Source organism: Bradysia coprophila, assembly GCF_014529535.1.
Source record: "Bradysia coprophila strain Holo2 chromosome IV unlocalized genomic scaffold, BU_Bcop_v1 contig_106, whole genome shotgun sequence".
Taxonomy (NCBI): domain Eukaryota; kingdom Metazoa; phylum Arthropoda; class Insecta; order Diptera; family Sciaridae; genus Bradysia; species Bradysia coprophila.
In genome coordinates, this window is record NW_023503372.1 from 3,884,912 (window position 1) to 3,901,048 (window position 16,137).

The 16,137-nt window shown below is 36.9% G+C and overlaps 3 protein-coding genes across 4 annotated transcripts; 2 read left to right on the plus strand and 1 right to left on the minus strand.

Moving 5' to 3' along the window:
* Positions 1–2,546: 2,546 nt before the first annotated feature.
* On the plus strand, positions 2,547–7,811 carry LOC119070976 (proto-oncogene DBL-like). 2 transcript variants are annotated; one of them, XM_037175557.1, is made up of 9 exons: positions 2,547–3,104; positions 3,396–3,744; positions 4,636–4,728; positions 4,802–5,032; positions 5,091–5,604; positions 6,483–6,528; positions 6,858–7,236; positions 7,307–7,399; positions 7,465–7,811. In XM_037175557.1, exons 1-9 carry the CDS (start codon positions 2,851–2,853, stop codon positions 7,753–7,755), a joined length of 2,250 nt encoding a protein of 749 aa, XP_037031452.1. In that variant the 5' UTR covers positions 2,547–2,850; the 3' UTR covers positions 7,756–7,811. The 2 variants fall into 2 exon arrangements, with proteins under 2 accessions (XP_037031452.1, XP_037031453.1); XM_037175558.1 differs by having other exon boundaries at positions 2,548–3,104; positions 5,091–5,605; positions 6,493–6,528.
* A 547-nt stretch (positions 7,812–8,358) lies between these two features.
* LOC119071005 lies at positions 8,359–9,758 on the plus strand. The gene is made up of 4 exons (XM_037175604.1): positions 8,359–8,606; positions 8,667–8,958; positions 9,026–9,337; positions 9,468–9,758. Exons 1-4 carry the CDS (start codon positions 8,570–8,572, stop codon positions 9,637–9,639), a joined length of 813 nt encoding a protein of 270 aa, XP_037031499.1. The 5' UTR covers positions 8,359–8,569; the 3' UTR covers positions 9,640–9,758.
* A 2,889-nt stretch (positions 9,759–12,647) lies between these two features.
* Positions 12,648–13,758, minus strand: LOC119071010. The gene is made up of 2 exons (XM_037175609.1): positions 13,600–13,758; positions 12,648–13,475 (listed from the first exon to the last, which is right to left on the minus strand). The coding sequence occupies exons 1-2, from the start codon at positions 13,600–13,602 to the stop codon at positions 12,801–12,803; spliced, it is 678 nt and encodes a 225-aa protein (XP_037031504.1). The 5' UTR covers positions 13,603–13,758; the 3' UTR covers positions 12,648–12,800.
* Between the last annotated feature and the right edge of the window lie 2,379 nt (positions 13,759–16,137).

Sequence of the window (16,137 nt, forward strand, 5' to 3'; positions counted from 1 at the left end):
CGGTAGTAAACACCTTCAACTGGCCTTAATCTTCTCATTCTCGATATTCTCATTATAAGAAATCGTTGAAATATTTTTTTACAAATTCAATCGCACTTCTGAGGCTAAGGCAGCGAGAGCTGCCTTCATGACGCGCATCTACGAAGTGAATTCACATAAATTTCACTAACTTATTTCATCTTAACGTCGATCTTAACTAAAGTTTACTTTTAACCTTTCAATTCTATATTATTAGGACAGCTGTTATCTGTTACTTGATTCGTTAGCACTTTCCACAAACAGAAATCTTTTACTTCATTGGTATTGACCGTATTGACATTTTGACTATTATAACCGCAATAGCTAGCTCATCTGCATTTTGACCGTTGCTATCGATAACAGATGACATAACCGTTTTTGCAATAGTTTAGTATATTATGCACTTCGATACTTGAGCACTTTATTGCAATATTGTTTTGTAGCGAGCGACGAACGGTAGAACAATCTTGAAATTATTATTGAAACTTTAATAGAAATTTCGTGGATCCAACGATTCGATATGAACCGAACGATATCAGCCAGGACCGAACAATCAAGGACGAAAAAGAAAGCATCAACAGGAAATGCATCCCATTTTACTCTGAACTCGGAATCAATGGGCGAGAGAGACTTGTTACGACGATGTTTATTGGATTGATTAATATGCTGTGTAATTTAAGCAACTTATGTTATGTAGTAAGCAGCACCTTTTATGCTAAATAAATGTTTCTCTCTTGGGAAGGAAAGACCCGCCCCCATAGATGTAAAAGTAATTTTGTAGGTTTTTGAGGAAATCGAAAGAATTAACAACATTTGGCCAGAAGTGCGCTCGCTCATAATTCGATTTTATTTTTCTAATTTTTTTTCTTATAGAAACAGCTTGTCAACTGATATCTATAACGGCGACAAGAATAAGTGATCGAGTTGTTGCTAAAGTGTTCTCTTATATGGCGAAATGTTAAATGACCGAGGAGCTAATTTCCAAACGGTACCAAATCCATTACAGTGTGTGAGTGCGAAAGATACATATACTATTCTAAAATGTATGGTAGAAAGAGAACGAAGATGAATGGATTTGGTACTATTTGGTTTGAAAACATACTGCTCTGATATTGAACTGATTGATTTTTTATCGAACACTAGAAGATGCTTTGCATAAATGATGTAGTTAGATTTAATGACGTCGTTACGATAAGTTTGCCGTTCCTAAAAGGTTACCTAACTTTCTGCTTTTAAATTGAATTGCCTTTTTTTCTGAAATTATTCGATGATTAAAGCGGACAGCAGTAATTTTTCGCATCTCATTTACAATAATATGGAACTGTAACTAATTTCAATGAAAGTAGATAAGTAGGTATGGCCAGTCCATACAAGTCGGAGCACATACGAATTTGCATGGCGCCACCTCAAACGAACTCATTTCTAGTGGAAATTTGCACAAGAAATGAGTTCGTTTGAGGTGGCGCCATGCTAATCCATATGTGCTCCGGCTAGAACAAATTTGAACGTTTGGCCATACCTATCTATTTACTTTCATTGACTAATTTCGCCCGAATATTTGGTGAAATCACAGCACTGCTCCTACCATGAGCATAGAAAATATTTTGTTAACAAGCTGTTATCGTTGTATGAGGTAAAACATACTATAGAAATAATACAAAGAGCTAGCTCTTATAACTAAAAGCTCCAAATTTGACACTTGTCTCTGTGGTGAATTCGAACTTTTACAGACGGCTATTATCATCTGTTGTTGATATCGACGACAAGACGAAGCTGTTTGCTAGGGCTTTTCCAATTTTTTATAGTCAAATGTGTGTCCAAACTAATGAATTAATGAGATTTTATTTCAATCAGTCAAAAAAATATCAGAAGAAGTAATAGATTCAATATTAACATTACTTGCCGTACGTGTAGCTGAAAAGGTATTTGTATGCTTGCTAAGAGACCGAAAGTAAAGCCAAGGTAAATATAGTGAGGAGGTAATGCCATTCAGACGCGCGGCCTAGCACATAAGTTCGATGCCAATGACATCTTTTTTTAAAATGGTTGACTACGATTTACTTGTATTTCACAAAAATATTTTTGCTATCTCACAACAGATGGCCCGACTTTCTATTCCATTTTTTGCTTTCAACGAAGGGATGAGATGGCGTTTATATCGAACTTTCGTGCCACCGCACATCTGATTCGGTTATATATGGCATTACCTCCTCACTATATTTACCTTGAGTAAAGCTGTCAATTCGCGGGCGAATTGAATTGACATTTCTTTACTTTCGGTCCTCTTAGCCTACTTTCGGCCTACTCAATCGATACGTAAATAACTATTATTGCTACATGATTGTCTGTTTTTGACAATCGACAATGAACAACAGGCATTTCTAATAAGTAGGTAGCAGTAGCATCCTGTACACTTCCACCTTCCGAAATATCATAGAGCAATTATTCATTCACAACGATTTTCTATCGAGTATATGGCCTCCAGTCCATCCATATTACACACATTTGCAGTGTAATAATTACAGTCTTATCATCGCCGATTAATACGAACGCAGAGCATCAATAAAGTACAATAAAGCGAACTGACTGTTCGTGTCGAAGCAAAGGCTTTAGATTAGTTTTGATTTGTCTGATATACAATTTCCTGTGAAAAAGCACCTCACAGAGCAGAGCTCGTGAGTGCTTTGCCAAATAAACAAAATAAAACTAAAACTTAAGCCGTGTTCAAGTGACTCAAATGTGATTCATTCGGGATTAATTCGGTTCATTTTGTTTATAAATTGTACTTAGTGTCGAGTGTGTCGAGTGCATAAGAAATACCTGTAAAAAAATATGGAAAAGAAGGAAAGGCCTATTGTCCCTGCCAAACCTCGTACTTTATCTGTGGCAGACAAAGCTCGAAATTTTGAGAAAGTTATGGCTGAACTCACTGATAGTGTAGGATGTAAATCGATCAAAGTTAGCAAGAGCGAATCAGATATAAATAACGCAGACATACGAAACACAATTGAGCTATCGACTAATGGAACTTTTGAAAATGTGGATTCTTACGAATTATTCGATATCAGCGCTGACCACTTAATAAAGTAAGTCTGTGTAAACGTGAATAAGTTTAAAATAAATAATAAGCTCAACGCTTAACTAATACTAGTTGACGCGATTCTTTTGCCACTTGTCCTTTGGTTTGATTTGTTAATTCAATTAGCCTTTTCAATTACCTTGTAAAGACTCATGAACTCATTGATCGAGAAGTATGTTTTCTCGAAAACATGGAATACCTCCACTCGTATGTCTTTCGAAGGTAGTCACTCAGACTCAATCCCTAGCGCAGCTTTAAGTTTCAACAAATAATTTCAGAAATTCACTTTAATCTCCAGTAGTGAAAATGAAGCTTCCGCAGATGACTACTCGTCAGTTGAATCAATATTCTTCGGAGCAGAAGAATGGGGAGAGCACATTTACGATGAAATTTGCGAGCCATCCGGAGTGACAAACATTGTGGATGAAATTTTAGCCGTTGAAGAAAATTATATTAGTCGGTTGAATTACACGATTGATAATTATGTGGAAACATCCCGGCCGGTAATGGGCGACCCATTTATGAAAGCTGTATTCGGGAATATTGAAGAAATTAAAGCATTCCACGAAGACAGTTTCTATCCGGATTTGAGACAGTGCAACAGGGACTTAATTCGTATTCTGGAATGTTTTTCATCGCACATTGCGGTAAGTGAACCATAATGTCTAATGATAACCAGCCATTCACTAAAAGCGTTAGAAATTTTGAACGAGTATGTCGGAACATCTGACGTGTCATTGGATGTACGTTGATTTGTGAATAGGAACAGAAAGTTGAAAAATTCGTCAGATTTGAAAATTTTACCTGGGGCAGGTAGCTTTGTTATTAGGTAATCTGTACTTTCTGCCGTTGCTGGACTTTTTATATGATAAATTACAGCTACGAGAGCTATTGTAAAGAGCTCTAGAGTATCCGGTAATTTGACGGGAAAATGGGAAACGGAAATAACCAAAAAATTTCACGAAAAAGTTTGGCTCACCCGAACCGGACGTGATCCATCCTGAAAGTTTAAGGTTCGGGTCAAATCTGGAAGTGTAAGTAAGTAAGTAGGTTCACTGACAAAAAAGTTTCGAAAAACTTACCTGTCCCAGGTAACTTTGTCTCCAGGTAATCTACATTATCTGCCGCAGCTGTATTTTTTGTATGGGGCGCTATAGCTGTGGCAACTATTGTAGATTACCTGGAGACAAAGTTACCTGGGACAGCTGAGTTTTTCGAAACTTTTTTGTCAGTGTTCGAACCAGAATTCTGGTGAACTCGATATCAAAAATTTCAGGTTTAGGTCTAGTTTAGGTATAAGAAACATCAGTTCAGGTTCGGGTCGAAATCAGAATCAGGTTCCGCATCTTAAGTAATTTTAAGAGTTTTCAAAAATTTCTGGGCACTTTCTAGAACTTGTAAGAGTTTTAAGGAATCTTGATAATTTTAGGAATGGTCAACAAGAGTTAAGAATTTTCATTAATTTTTAAGAATTTCGGTAATTCAATTTAAAATCTTTGAAAATGTGTAACCAAATTTTTGATCGTTTTTCCCTTTAGGCTGGAAATTTTTACATTTACGTTGTGTATGCTATGAATAAGAAACGGTCAGATGAAGAAAGGAATAACCGCGCTTTTAAAACGTTCATCGAGGTAACTTTTTCAAATGGAAATTTTTGAACGTTACGCAACAGTCCATGACGTTTGTTCAACTTTTATCCAAAAGGAACGTCAGAGCCAGATTGGTGATAAACTAGGATTGCACAGCCTTCTAACAGAACCGTTTCAACGCTTTTTCAAGTATCAAAATCTTATCGAAAGTTTACTGAAAAAGATCAAAGACAACAAACCCAACTTCATGGAAATAGCTGCAACATCCAAAGCGCTACACGACGTTAAGAAACTGTTAAACACTGCCAATAAGTCGATGGCTTTGACTGAAATTGTCGACAGCAAGGTTCAATCGATTTACTTTCGAAAAATAATTTCCAAATTAAATTGGCTGTCCATTTCAGATCAATTTGATGAACCAGGGAAATTTTCTGACTCAAAACGAATTCAACATCTTCGATCACAATCAGAAGAGGAAGTACAAGGGAAATATTTTCGTATTCGAACACTGTGTCGTTTGCACTGAGCGGCTATCATCGGAAAAGCTTCAATTTAAAGCTTACTTTCCGAACGGAACTAGTCATACCGAATGCATTAATGAAAACAAATTTCTTTTGTACGAACGAAACAATTACAAAGTTGAGGTAAGCAGCGATGCCAATAAGATTCAGCAAATGTTGAAGCAGGTGCGACAAGTGTTGAGCGGAAACGAAGAAAATAGGATGTCAACCATATCCAATATCAGCTACAATAAAATCATTGAAAGTAAAGCTCCGATCCAACAACTGACCAAAGAGCTAGAATTGTCACTGGGAAGTTGCAAACGAAGCGCCAGCAACGATTCATTGAATTTACTAAGCGACAAGGAGGCTAATACGACAAATGGGGAGAATCGAAGAAGTAACAGTAGCGCTGAGAGTGAGTTTTAAATTTTCGTTGAACTAATAGTAGATTCCATTGGATGTTGCGAAAGTAATTCATTACAAGATGCAACAATTTTGTGATAAAAGCAAGCTTAAAAGTGGTACTGTCAGTGACTGTTTTTCGAAAAAAAATTGTTACCTCACTGCAATGAATTACATAGCTTCAATGTATTCTGGTTTATTGCCTGCCCATGCCAAAGTTGACTATATCACAATTGAATTCACGTAAAATGACTGAAAATGTACTTCATGTAATGGATCAGTTTCGCAGAAGGCAAACTGCTGTGTAATGATCAACTTTCGCATGAGACAGACAATAAAATATTTTTTGGAGGATCGGTTTTAAAAGACCCGTCTGAAGTAGCTGCGAAATTCGTGAATGGAAAATCATTTTTGCAACATCTTGTACAATTACTTCAAAATTCTCTTTAAAAGTTGATCTCTGGTACAGCCTTTTGGAATGGACAAGCGTATATTGCGTTAAAATGATCTTTTGTTTAAAGTATCGAGCAAAGTTTGATTATCAATCTTTTACTCCATTTGTTTAAAGACGCACTAGCCTATATGAGATAAGAGGTCAGTAGCCACAGCTCATCGTTTGTGTTTGCCCTCAATAACAGAAAGTACCATATTAATTTCGCCAAACTTTAATCAGTGAATCAGTGAAACAGTTCTAAAAAAACTAAAAGACCGACATTAAAGACCCTTGTTGAATAACTAGGTTCTTATCTGTTCATAAACCTACAGTTGTTTATGTGCATCAACTCCTGCGAGCAAAGACTTTTATGCAGACTTGAAAATCTGATCCTCTTCGAACAATACTACCGATTAACACAGACAATTTTTCAAATGCATAATTCTGAACCTTAACAGGTGGAGAATATGGTGTATCTGGATCTCAATCGGACGAGTATAATGAGTGAGTAATTTATTGATGAAAAATCTTTCACTTAATTACTTTGAACATGCAATTTGCTATATGGATAAACGGATCATGGCACGTATTGTCAAATTATAAGAAAAATGAAATTTATTGATTTGACTTTATTTTGATAGTTTAAAACAAAAAACTTCGAAACGCAGCCGAATTAATTTCGTTTTACTTGTAATTCACCGATGTGACATGTCCCGTTTATGAATTTAATTACTTAAATATGATTCATTAACGATACCTGGCCGCTTTCTTTATGTCTTATCATTATATCTGTCCGTAAGCACTCACTAAATCTTATAATTCTATTTTCAAAGAAAGCAACAATTCCGGCAAATGATCAAAAATTTCGACAAATTCTACGAAAAAGTGGCAGCCAAAATTCCAACACCTCCATCACTTCACCGCGAAGAAACCAAAACTATTACAGACACTTCCAATCAAACTTCTTCCGAAATAATTCACGAAATGTTAGCAACCGAAAGTGAATACATTAGACAGTTATCTGTTGGCATTGAGACGTACATACCTAACGATCACACGGACATTATCGAAACACTGAGAGAAAAAATTAGGAAAATATTTGGAAACATTAGACAGATCAGAGACTTTCATGAAAATACATTTTACGGGCAGTTATCCGACTGCAAAGATGACATCACCAAACTAGCCAATGTTTTTATTAAATTTACTCAGGTAGGTTACGATGAGAATATATCAGACTGAAGTGAGTTTGGAATTGATAGTTTTCATATCTATCAATCAGGAGGGACTTTTCAGCAATTATTTACTGTATGCGATGAACCACAGCAATACTCAGCCATTGTGCAGCATGAGACCATACCGTGAATTCTTTGAGGTTCGTAATAGGTGTTTACATCTACCATTTCCACTCAAAATCTAACTCAACCACACCGTCCACAGTTACGACAGAAGGAGGTTGATGACATTGCAGGAGTTGAATGCTACTTATTCCTACCGTTTCAACACCTCAGCAAATACCAATTCTTTATGGATCGAATTATCACCACACTAAATATCGATAACGATACGGCTGTAATGGCTGCCTGTTCGAAAGCTGTTAAAAATATTGAGCGTCTGGTCAAAGACATGCAAAGCACATGGACAGTTTCCAACGTACCGGTCAGGAGAAGGCCGATTCGTAAATTGAGTAGCTTAGTGCTAAATGGAATACAAAATATGAGACGGCATTGAATACATTGTGAGAAGTGTATACGGTCAACAAAATAGAATATATTTTCGTATACACTGCAACGGGTGTTTTTATATAAGTCCCCATATCACTGTTGGAATACAGGTCAGAACAAATAACAACTGACGCTGAGACTATCATAAAATCGACCACTGAGTATCTCAGTTCATAACTTCAAGCTGCCGATTGCATCAAACCTGCTAATCGACCTCCACACAAAGCAGAAAATTTTCGCATGTGAGGGCAGAGCTTATTATTCAAAACTTCAATCCTTAAAAATTCTGAAAAATTCTAACTTTTGAGGTAAAAGGTAAAAACAATCAGGTTGTTTGGAGAGATCGATGATGCAACTGTTAATCTTGTGGAAACGACGATACACGCGTAAGAATGATTAAATCTGTGAAGTCTTTTGCTTGGATAACAATCTTTTACTTCATTTGTTTAAAGACGCATTTATCTATATGAAAGGATGAGTCACAGCTCATCGTTTATTTTTGCCTTACATAACAGATGCGACAAGCCGTTTCTGAAAGATTTTGCAAATACGACCATATTAATTTCACCAAACGGAACTTCAAAGTGTGAATCAGTCGCAGCATGAAAGTATCTCTTCATACAAAACACTCTCTTCATTTCGACTGTAATTGTGCCATTATAATCCGTGTGCAGTAAAACACGATAAGAATTATCTGAAATGACCAGAACTGGTTTCGCAAGTCAAGCGATTAGTTTTGACAAAAATTCTTTCCGTTTTCTAAAATTGTTTGAGAACTTTATTGTATTCGGTCACTGCAACACAATTAAACTCTATTCAAAATGTGGAAAGTTGTATGTGCTGCTGTAGCTATCTTAGGTAAGAAATCATCTTGTTAAAGACGAATCTGCCATTAACAAAAAATCGGTTCTCTTCAAGTTGTACCAATTTTCTGTGGTCCAATCGAGGGCACTCAAAAGAAGATAGCTTTTCAGAAAATTTTGGAGGATGTGTGGAGTGAGAAGTGTAGAAATGTCTCCGGCGTTACCGTGGACTTTAATAGAAATGAACACCTCTATGCGGATTACATAAGTTGTACCGTAACAGCGATTACCAAAGACGATATGCGGAAAGATATCGCGTCAATATTTCCCGAATTGGATCTAAGCAAGATGGACGACTTTCTTGTTTCCAATCAGCAAAAAATCGATTTAGCTGCAATGACAAGGAAGTGAGTTTCAATCACTCTCCCCCGTCACTAACGTTCAAAATTAAGTTTTCGATTACCTGCATTACAGATATTGTCCGAAAGTGGATGCTTTTCTCGGCTGCAAAGACATATTGTGTCCCATTCACAGCGAATGTTACGACGACGAGGAATTGAAAGGACAAAGTGTCGAAAGGGCGATATACCAAACGCTGAACCATTACTTTTGCAGAAACGAATCAGATGAGGTGAAACGCCTTTTGGACGGAAAAGTGATAGAATGTGCGATGGAGAAGAGAGACGAAATTCTCGAGTGTTATAATGTTTTTGCGATCAGCTTCTTAAATATGAGCATGCCAGCTTCGATATTCAGTATGTTGCCGAAATCGGACCATCTCCGCAGGTGAGTTTAAGAAAATATGGGAAAATTGATCAATCTGACCACTTTAACCGCTGTTCATAAAAGTCTTTGAATGCTCGCAAATGGATCAACAACATCCTTCGTTAAAATAAAATTTCTTTTTTTTTTGCAGATCCATCGAAAGTCTTGGTCAATGTTTAGTTCCACTATTCGATCAATGTACATTTTCTCAAAGTGTTGGAAACATGGTATCATCACTGTTCAGAGAGATCGAAGTGAAAGTGTTCACAACAGAAATCCTAACTGAAACTGCATGCGTTCGTCATATCAATGCAATAAAATGAACTTGAACACGATAATTGGTTGATGTGCTTGGAATTTCAACAACATTTTCTCGTGATATTGAGAGACGTTAAGTTTTGTTGTACGTGGCATGGGATAAAATATAGTTTGTTTACTCAGCGATCAGTGTCGTATAAAATTTATAGTAAAAATCTCTCGCTAGGAAATCAAAGATCGTTTGAATATTTGAAGGTAACAACAGAGAGTATGCTAACAGTACTAAGCAAGCATAGTAAAATAAGCCAGGTAGTCCGATCCATTACGACGGAAAAGTTGGGAGCAGTTGAAACCGAGGTCAACGCGAAAACGTTACGTCATTTTCCGTCTAAAGTTTAGACTCTAAACTAAAGTTGACTATTACATAACAATTCGCCTCTACGAAAATGATCCATTACTGGACTGTATTGGAATCATTTTTTTGTTTTTCATTTTCCTGTGTGGAAATTACATTTTGCATGGGACAGACAGAAAACCAGAATACATTGGGTTCTGCTACGTACTTCATTACTTCGGCAACAACTTTATGACCCTCCCAAACTCACTAGTGTGTTTTTGATCAAATTGCTTCGGTAACGATTTTTCTTCGTTGCACTTGTCGAAAAGACAGTTACCGAAGCTTGTTGCTGTATTTAAGCACTTCAAACGTGTGAGTTTATGTTTATCACAAAACTGTTACCTCATGTAATGAGTTACTTTCGCAGCATCCAATGTAACCTATGTACTATTACATGATGAAGGTCGAAAGTAGTGCTTTAAAAATAATGAAAAGAACAGTTTTCGACGCATTTCAAATCTTATTTGCTACGAGTTTCAATAGAGAAATGAATGAGTTGCAGCTGATTAGTGTTCTATGGTTCCTTGAAGGGTATGTTTTTAATAGTTCTATAATTGATCTCAGACATAGCCTAATTAATATGTTAACGGATTAATTTGCTCGTAAATCATGCACGAAGAATAATAAATATTTTTTTTATCGCGATGAAAAAGCATTCAAGTTCATCACAACTTGTGTGACCTGGGGGAGACGATAAAATGCGATTTGAAGACAGAATAATAAAGAGAATTGGATTGTAATCATGGCACCACGTTAGTAAAGCGGCGTGACGCAGGTGAACACAACAATAAATTTAAGAAAATAATTTAGGGAAAATATCCTAAATTCTTCCAGTAAGTGACCAACGTGGCCAATATGTTAATAAACACTTAAAATGGTCTCAAATGTAAAAGAAATGAAAAGGAAGCGATGAAAAGTGGAATTCTAGAGATTTGTTTGTAGTACACTTGAACGAAAATTGTGGATTAATGGAAGAGCCGGTGCGCTACGCATATGGTCTCACGAATAGTAAAGAAAGTTCAACGGAAGTTTGTAATTCTGCTTCTTCTTAGAATGAATCCTACACCGTTCACACGCGGTAAATTTTTAAAAGTCGAACGTGTGCGTAAGACCAATGATTATAATTTCCGATAAGCCCATCTGCGAGTGTCAGAGATATAAATCAAAAACGATTTTGACCACCCCAGTGCAGACCAAGTTTTGACAATAAATTTATTTCGACAAAATGTAAATCACTCAGAACATAGCACTGAACCATAGAAAGGGCAGCGCCGGTTTTTTTACGTTTCGATTTAGCAACGGACTAAATGCAACAGTAGAACCTATAAATTTAAGAAGCTGAAATGACCTTGACCTTGACCTTGCAACATACGAGCTGGTGCCTGTGCTCGATCCCAAAGATCATGAACGTGTGAACATTTACAGTGGACGGACCGCACTTAGTTTACCCTTAACTACTCACAGTTGATGTCAGTCATCCATAGCTTGGTGCAGCGATTGTGACAAAAACAGCGCTTTAAATAAATTTAAAAAGCTGAAATGCCTATAAATTTAAGCAACTTAAGATGAAATGTCTACGAATAAACTCTTAAGAATTCACAACCAAAATGCTTACAAATAAAAAGTGAAACAGGCAAACAAGAATTCAAAGGCAAAATGTCTCCGAATTCAAAGAGTCAATAGTCAAAATTCTTACAAACCCAAAAACCAGCAAAGCAGGAAAGCTCTTCCTTTACCCTCATGGATCACGTAAAGTGAAAACAATGAAGCAAAGACGCTGTTTCGACCTCGGGATTCAGTGGCGGTCTGAGGCTAGCGTGATCCAGCTATCATCAGTTGTTTCTGATCACTGATCCCTTCCCAAGACAGCAGTAAATTTTCGATTGAACGAGCATTGAAAATTTACAGTTACTGATGGAATGTTTGGGCATAAACGGAAAGCTACTGTGAAGGGAACCCCGAGACGTAGCAAGAAAACAGTGAAAATTCAGTCTACATTCAAGCAAGCAAACAAAAAGTCAAACAAAACAGAAACCTTCTCGATGCACTCACGATCGAAATTCGTCCCGTTTCCAAAGATCCAACTCGCTCGTACATACTTCTAAACCTTTCAAAACCCGTTGAAAAAACGAGAACTGGAGCCAGTGAAACAAACGAACCAGCAGCAAACGCAATTGACGAAACTCAGCAATAGGTGCCTTAATAATGTTGGGGATTTGCAACAAAGGGTGCGACGCATAGCGGAAATAAATCAAACGTACCTATGACCAATTTTTAAATTTTTCCAACGTAAAATAGTGTCATCTGTTGAACTTGGTCTCATAGCTAGTGTAACATTTGACCGAGTGCTAGGCGCACCATCGTTCGTGGTATTTAATAACGAATTTTTCAAACAGTTTTTTTCACTTTCCTCATCATCTGCCGTTAGTGACGCATTTTTTTGCGAATCGAAGCTGTAAGTGTCACCCTCGACGATATCAGTCCTTTTGCAAGTGAATAAGAGGACCTGCCTCACACTTCCACGGTACAGTCCATTGTGACTTCTCCGACTGTACGATTTGATGCAAAGAAGAAAAATTCTGTTTGTCGTCAATTTTACTTCTGTCTTATTATCTCAAAAATGTTAAAGGTCATTCACACACAGCCAGCCACACAAACTGATGATAAAAACTAAAATGCGAAATAAAAATAATTTTTATAATTTAAGAAGTACAAACACATTCGAAACGGACATTAAATATTAAAGCGCTTTATAAATAGTGAATTTTTTGGTACTTGAGAGTCGATAAAACATCACGTCACATATATGCTAACAAACACCTCACGTTATCAACCATTATAACCAGAATTCGGAAAACGTCCCTGAACCGGTTGCGGAATTTGTTTAGGGCCATTGTTGATTGTTTGCTGAGCGGCAACAGGCTTTTGAATAACAATTCGACTCGGTGATGGATTAGAATTCACACGAACATTGTTGTTGTTCGCGACTGTTTGCTGGATCTGATTGTTGAACATCTGTTGTGTTTGCACCCGTTGGTCTGGTGTCATTTCGAGTGGATAGACAACGGACGGATAATTTGGTCTGTTTCCATTGACTGTATTCGGTTGACCTCCACTTCCGAAACGGTTACCTATTTCCCCGACATTTTGATTTGTTGGAGTGCTGGGTCTGCCTTGGTTCTTCTGCGCTTCGATAGCCTCGGCATTCACCAGCCAAAACGGTCGTTGGTCAACTGGGAACGTATTAAAACGATCAACGATTTCCCGATCACCAAGAGCTAAATGCGGAAGTCTATCTGTTGTTACAGCTACACCACCGGTGTTTGTGCTACCACCAAAACGATCAACTATTACGTTGGTGTTTGCATCACTACTTGTACTGATTGTATTATCCGTTTGTAATTTGTCTTTATAGCCATTTGGTCTAGAACCAGCGAACGGGGCTCGTTGGCCTGATACCACCAAAATGACGCACATAAACGATGAGATTGCAAAAAGGCGATTCTATAAACAAAATTGAAGAAACGAAAAGTTGTTGAAAAGAAAACACTTTCGAATTCAGGTAATAAAGCATCGTCACACAACAACTGTACATCTGATCAACAGTATAATAAACAGAAACACTCACCATTTTAATGATTTTTTAATTCTAAACTGTTCGAAAGTATAAAATGTTTTAATGATGATCGCAAGCGTTGTTGGTTGTCACACTACTGAACAGTTTCACCCAAACGTATTATATTTATAAGCATACGGTCTCTGAACATAAATCGTCATATCGATATATAAAACGTGCTATAGACAGTTCAGCCGGCGTCTAATAACATCAGCTGAAATAATCAGCGAATGCCGAAGTATTTTCCATAGCACTGCACTAGCATTAACACTCGTATTTCAGATGTCATCGCCAAATTTTGATACATATATGCATGCTCACTTGCATGTTTATGTGTTTTAACACACACCAAGAAAGCAAAACTCCCGGTTTATTGAAAGAAATAAAAGTATTCTTATACCGAGAGCCTCCAAATATTTTCTATGTTAATGCTAGGAGCAGTGCTGTGAAGACCGCTTATAAATGTATGTTAATCGGTGAAGGGTTTTTTTGTTACTGGACAGGCATTCAACGGAACCGTTCATATGATACGAGTATTACAGTTTTAGACCTTTCCCGTTAAGTTACACATTCGATAAAAGAGCTAACAATTTTCTGAACTTCCCCTAACTGCATCATCAGAATACTATGGCAGCGTCAAGTTAAAGCTCAAAGAGTATTTTAAGTAACCTAGCGGGTCTGGGTTTCTTAGTAAAATCCTTCATTGAGGTATTTCGTATCATGCATCTTCTTCCACCGATCTTATTAGATGGTTGATACGAAGCACAGATCACCTTAGTCGCGGGGGACTTGGAACGTTTAAAGAAAAATATTTCCCTTTGATAGCTGCACCAAATAGACATACTGACAGGCCCAGACTTACCAGTGGCCACAAATATTGTGCGTCTTGTATGAAAGTTTCAAATTTTCCGGTTTTTCATTTTTTTTTGTACTTACGGCAAGCATATGACCAGCATTAATAAGGATCTATTACTTCCATCGATCAAAGTATTTTTAATCTGTTGATTTCAAATCTTGTACTTCAATTTTTTTAACATGAATTTTAGTATTATAAAGGAACATATTATCCAGAGCTTGTCATGATTTTTGTCGTTGTTATCGATAACAGATGAGCCGTATGAGAAATAATCGTAAGATTAGACCATACGCTCTAATGCAATTCAATCCACAGTATGAGGTATGTACATATCTCTTCCTTAGCACCTAAAAGTTTTCCGCGAGTATCAACTCAACATATTTTTCTTGCGGCTACCACCTCTTCTTTAAGTTATGCGTCACACACGATCAAAGATCGAATATTTATGTACGGATTAAATCGAAAAGAACGTGAAAATTAAGATTGGAAGATGAGCCATAAAGTTTTTTAGCCGAAAATCGTGAGGTTTATTTCATTTGCATGCACTTTGAGCAAAAACCCCAGATCGTCAGATTATATTCACACAACAACGCACACATACTGTCGCAAGTAAATAATATTATTCGCTTATTGGTCGTGTAATTCATTCATTCCATTTGGATTTTCCCACATTTTTATGATGATTGATTTGTAGGTAGGCAGATTATCGCATTTTTGTTCGTATGAATTGGATGTATGCAAACAAAGAGTAAGTTGTAATAAATATACTAAATACGGGTACCTTGTACCATTTTACCGTCTGAAAATGTGTTTTTCTAACAAATTAGTAATGATAAACACTTAGCCAAATACATGACGTGACAATGCAAATTTTTTCCTCTGCAATATTAACGGTCTGACGATAACGTTAAAACGTGAGAATATTCGAGACATTTACATCGATCCGTTTGTTGATGACACTACATTTAGTCACCGGTCGTCTTTTATGATAAGACTTATTATGACTTGGTAGTGCTTACGCCGGAAGTGAGGGCGAAATCTATGCCGGAGCGTTGATAGTGGAAATAGTGTGACCTGACCTGAAACGAGAAATCCTGAATTAAATCTGGGGAGGTTCAGGTTGCATGTGAATAAACCTGAACCCGACATTTTTATTGATGTTCAGGTCAGGTTTATTTTAGTCTAAAATGGGATTTACTTGAACCTGAAATAAGAATGGCAGGTTCGGGTTGAACCTGAAATATATTCGGGTTCAGGCTAAGATCGGAGTTTAGTATGACAACAGATGGTTCAACCAATCGTTTTTTTAAGTATTCTGAGGGGTCTGTGAGCTTCTGTACAGGGAATATTTAGTTGGTTTATACCTATCATTGGTTGTATTTTGTTTATATATTTCGTGGAATCGTTAACCACATGAGATGGTAATTTTTACCTATAAGTGCTAATTACATCCAGTGCTATAATGGCCACTGGAACCAACAATTTGTCGGTTATTTATTTACTGTTTGTTTGGGTTTCGTATGGTAAATAAGAAAATCAACAAATCACCGGACACGCGTGAAAAAATAAAGAGAAAGTCAAAGTCTCGTTCGCATTGTACAGAATAACAACGTCCAGTCAGTCGAATTTATGTATTGTTGTTGAACGTATTGGCACTGAAAGCGATGTCCATCGAAATGTTTTCTTTACGCTTG

What these genes read in the sequence shown, in the direction of transcription:
- LOC119070976 (XM_037175557.1), top strand. Translation starts at nt 2,851, where the DNA reads ATGGAAAAGAAGGAAAGGCCTATTGTCCCTGCCAAACCTCGTACTTTA. An exon ending in GTTTTTCATCGCACATTGCG is followed by an intron (nt 3,745 to 4,635) that starts GTAAGTGAACCA and finishes TTTTCCCTTTAG; the next exon opens with GCTGGAAATTTTTACATTTA. An exon ending in TTTTTATTAAATTTACTCAG is followed by an intron (nt 7,237 to 7,306) that starts GTAGGTTACGAT and finishes TCTATCAATCAG; the next exon opens with GAGGGACTTTTCAGCAATTA.
- LOC119071005 (XM_037175604.1), top strand. Translation starts at nt 8,570, where the DNA reads ATGTGGAAAGTTGTATGTGCTGCTGTAGCTATCTTAG. An exon ending in TGCTGCTGTAGCTATCTTAG is followed by an intron (nt 8,607 to 8,666) that starts GTAAGAAATCAT and finishes GTTCTCTTCAAG; the next exon opens with TTGTACCAATTTTCTGTGGT. An exon ending in TTAGCTGCAATGACAAGGAA is followed by an intron (nt 8,959 to 9,025) that starts GTGAGTTTCAAT and finishes CCTGCATTACAG; the next exon opens with ATATTGTCCGAAAGTGGATG.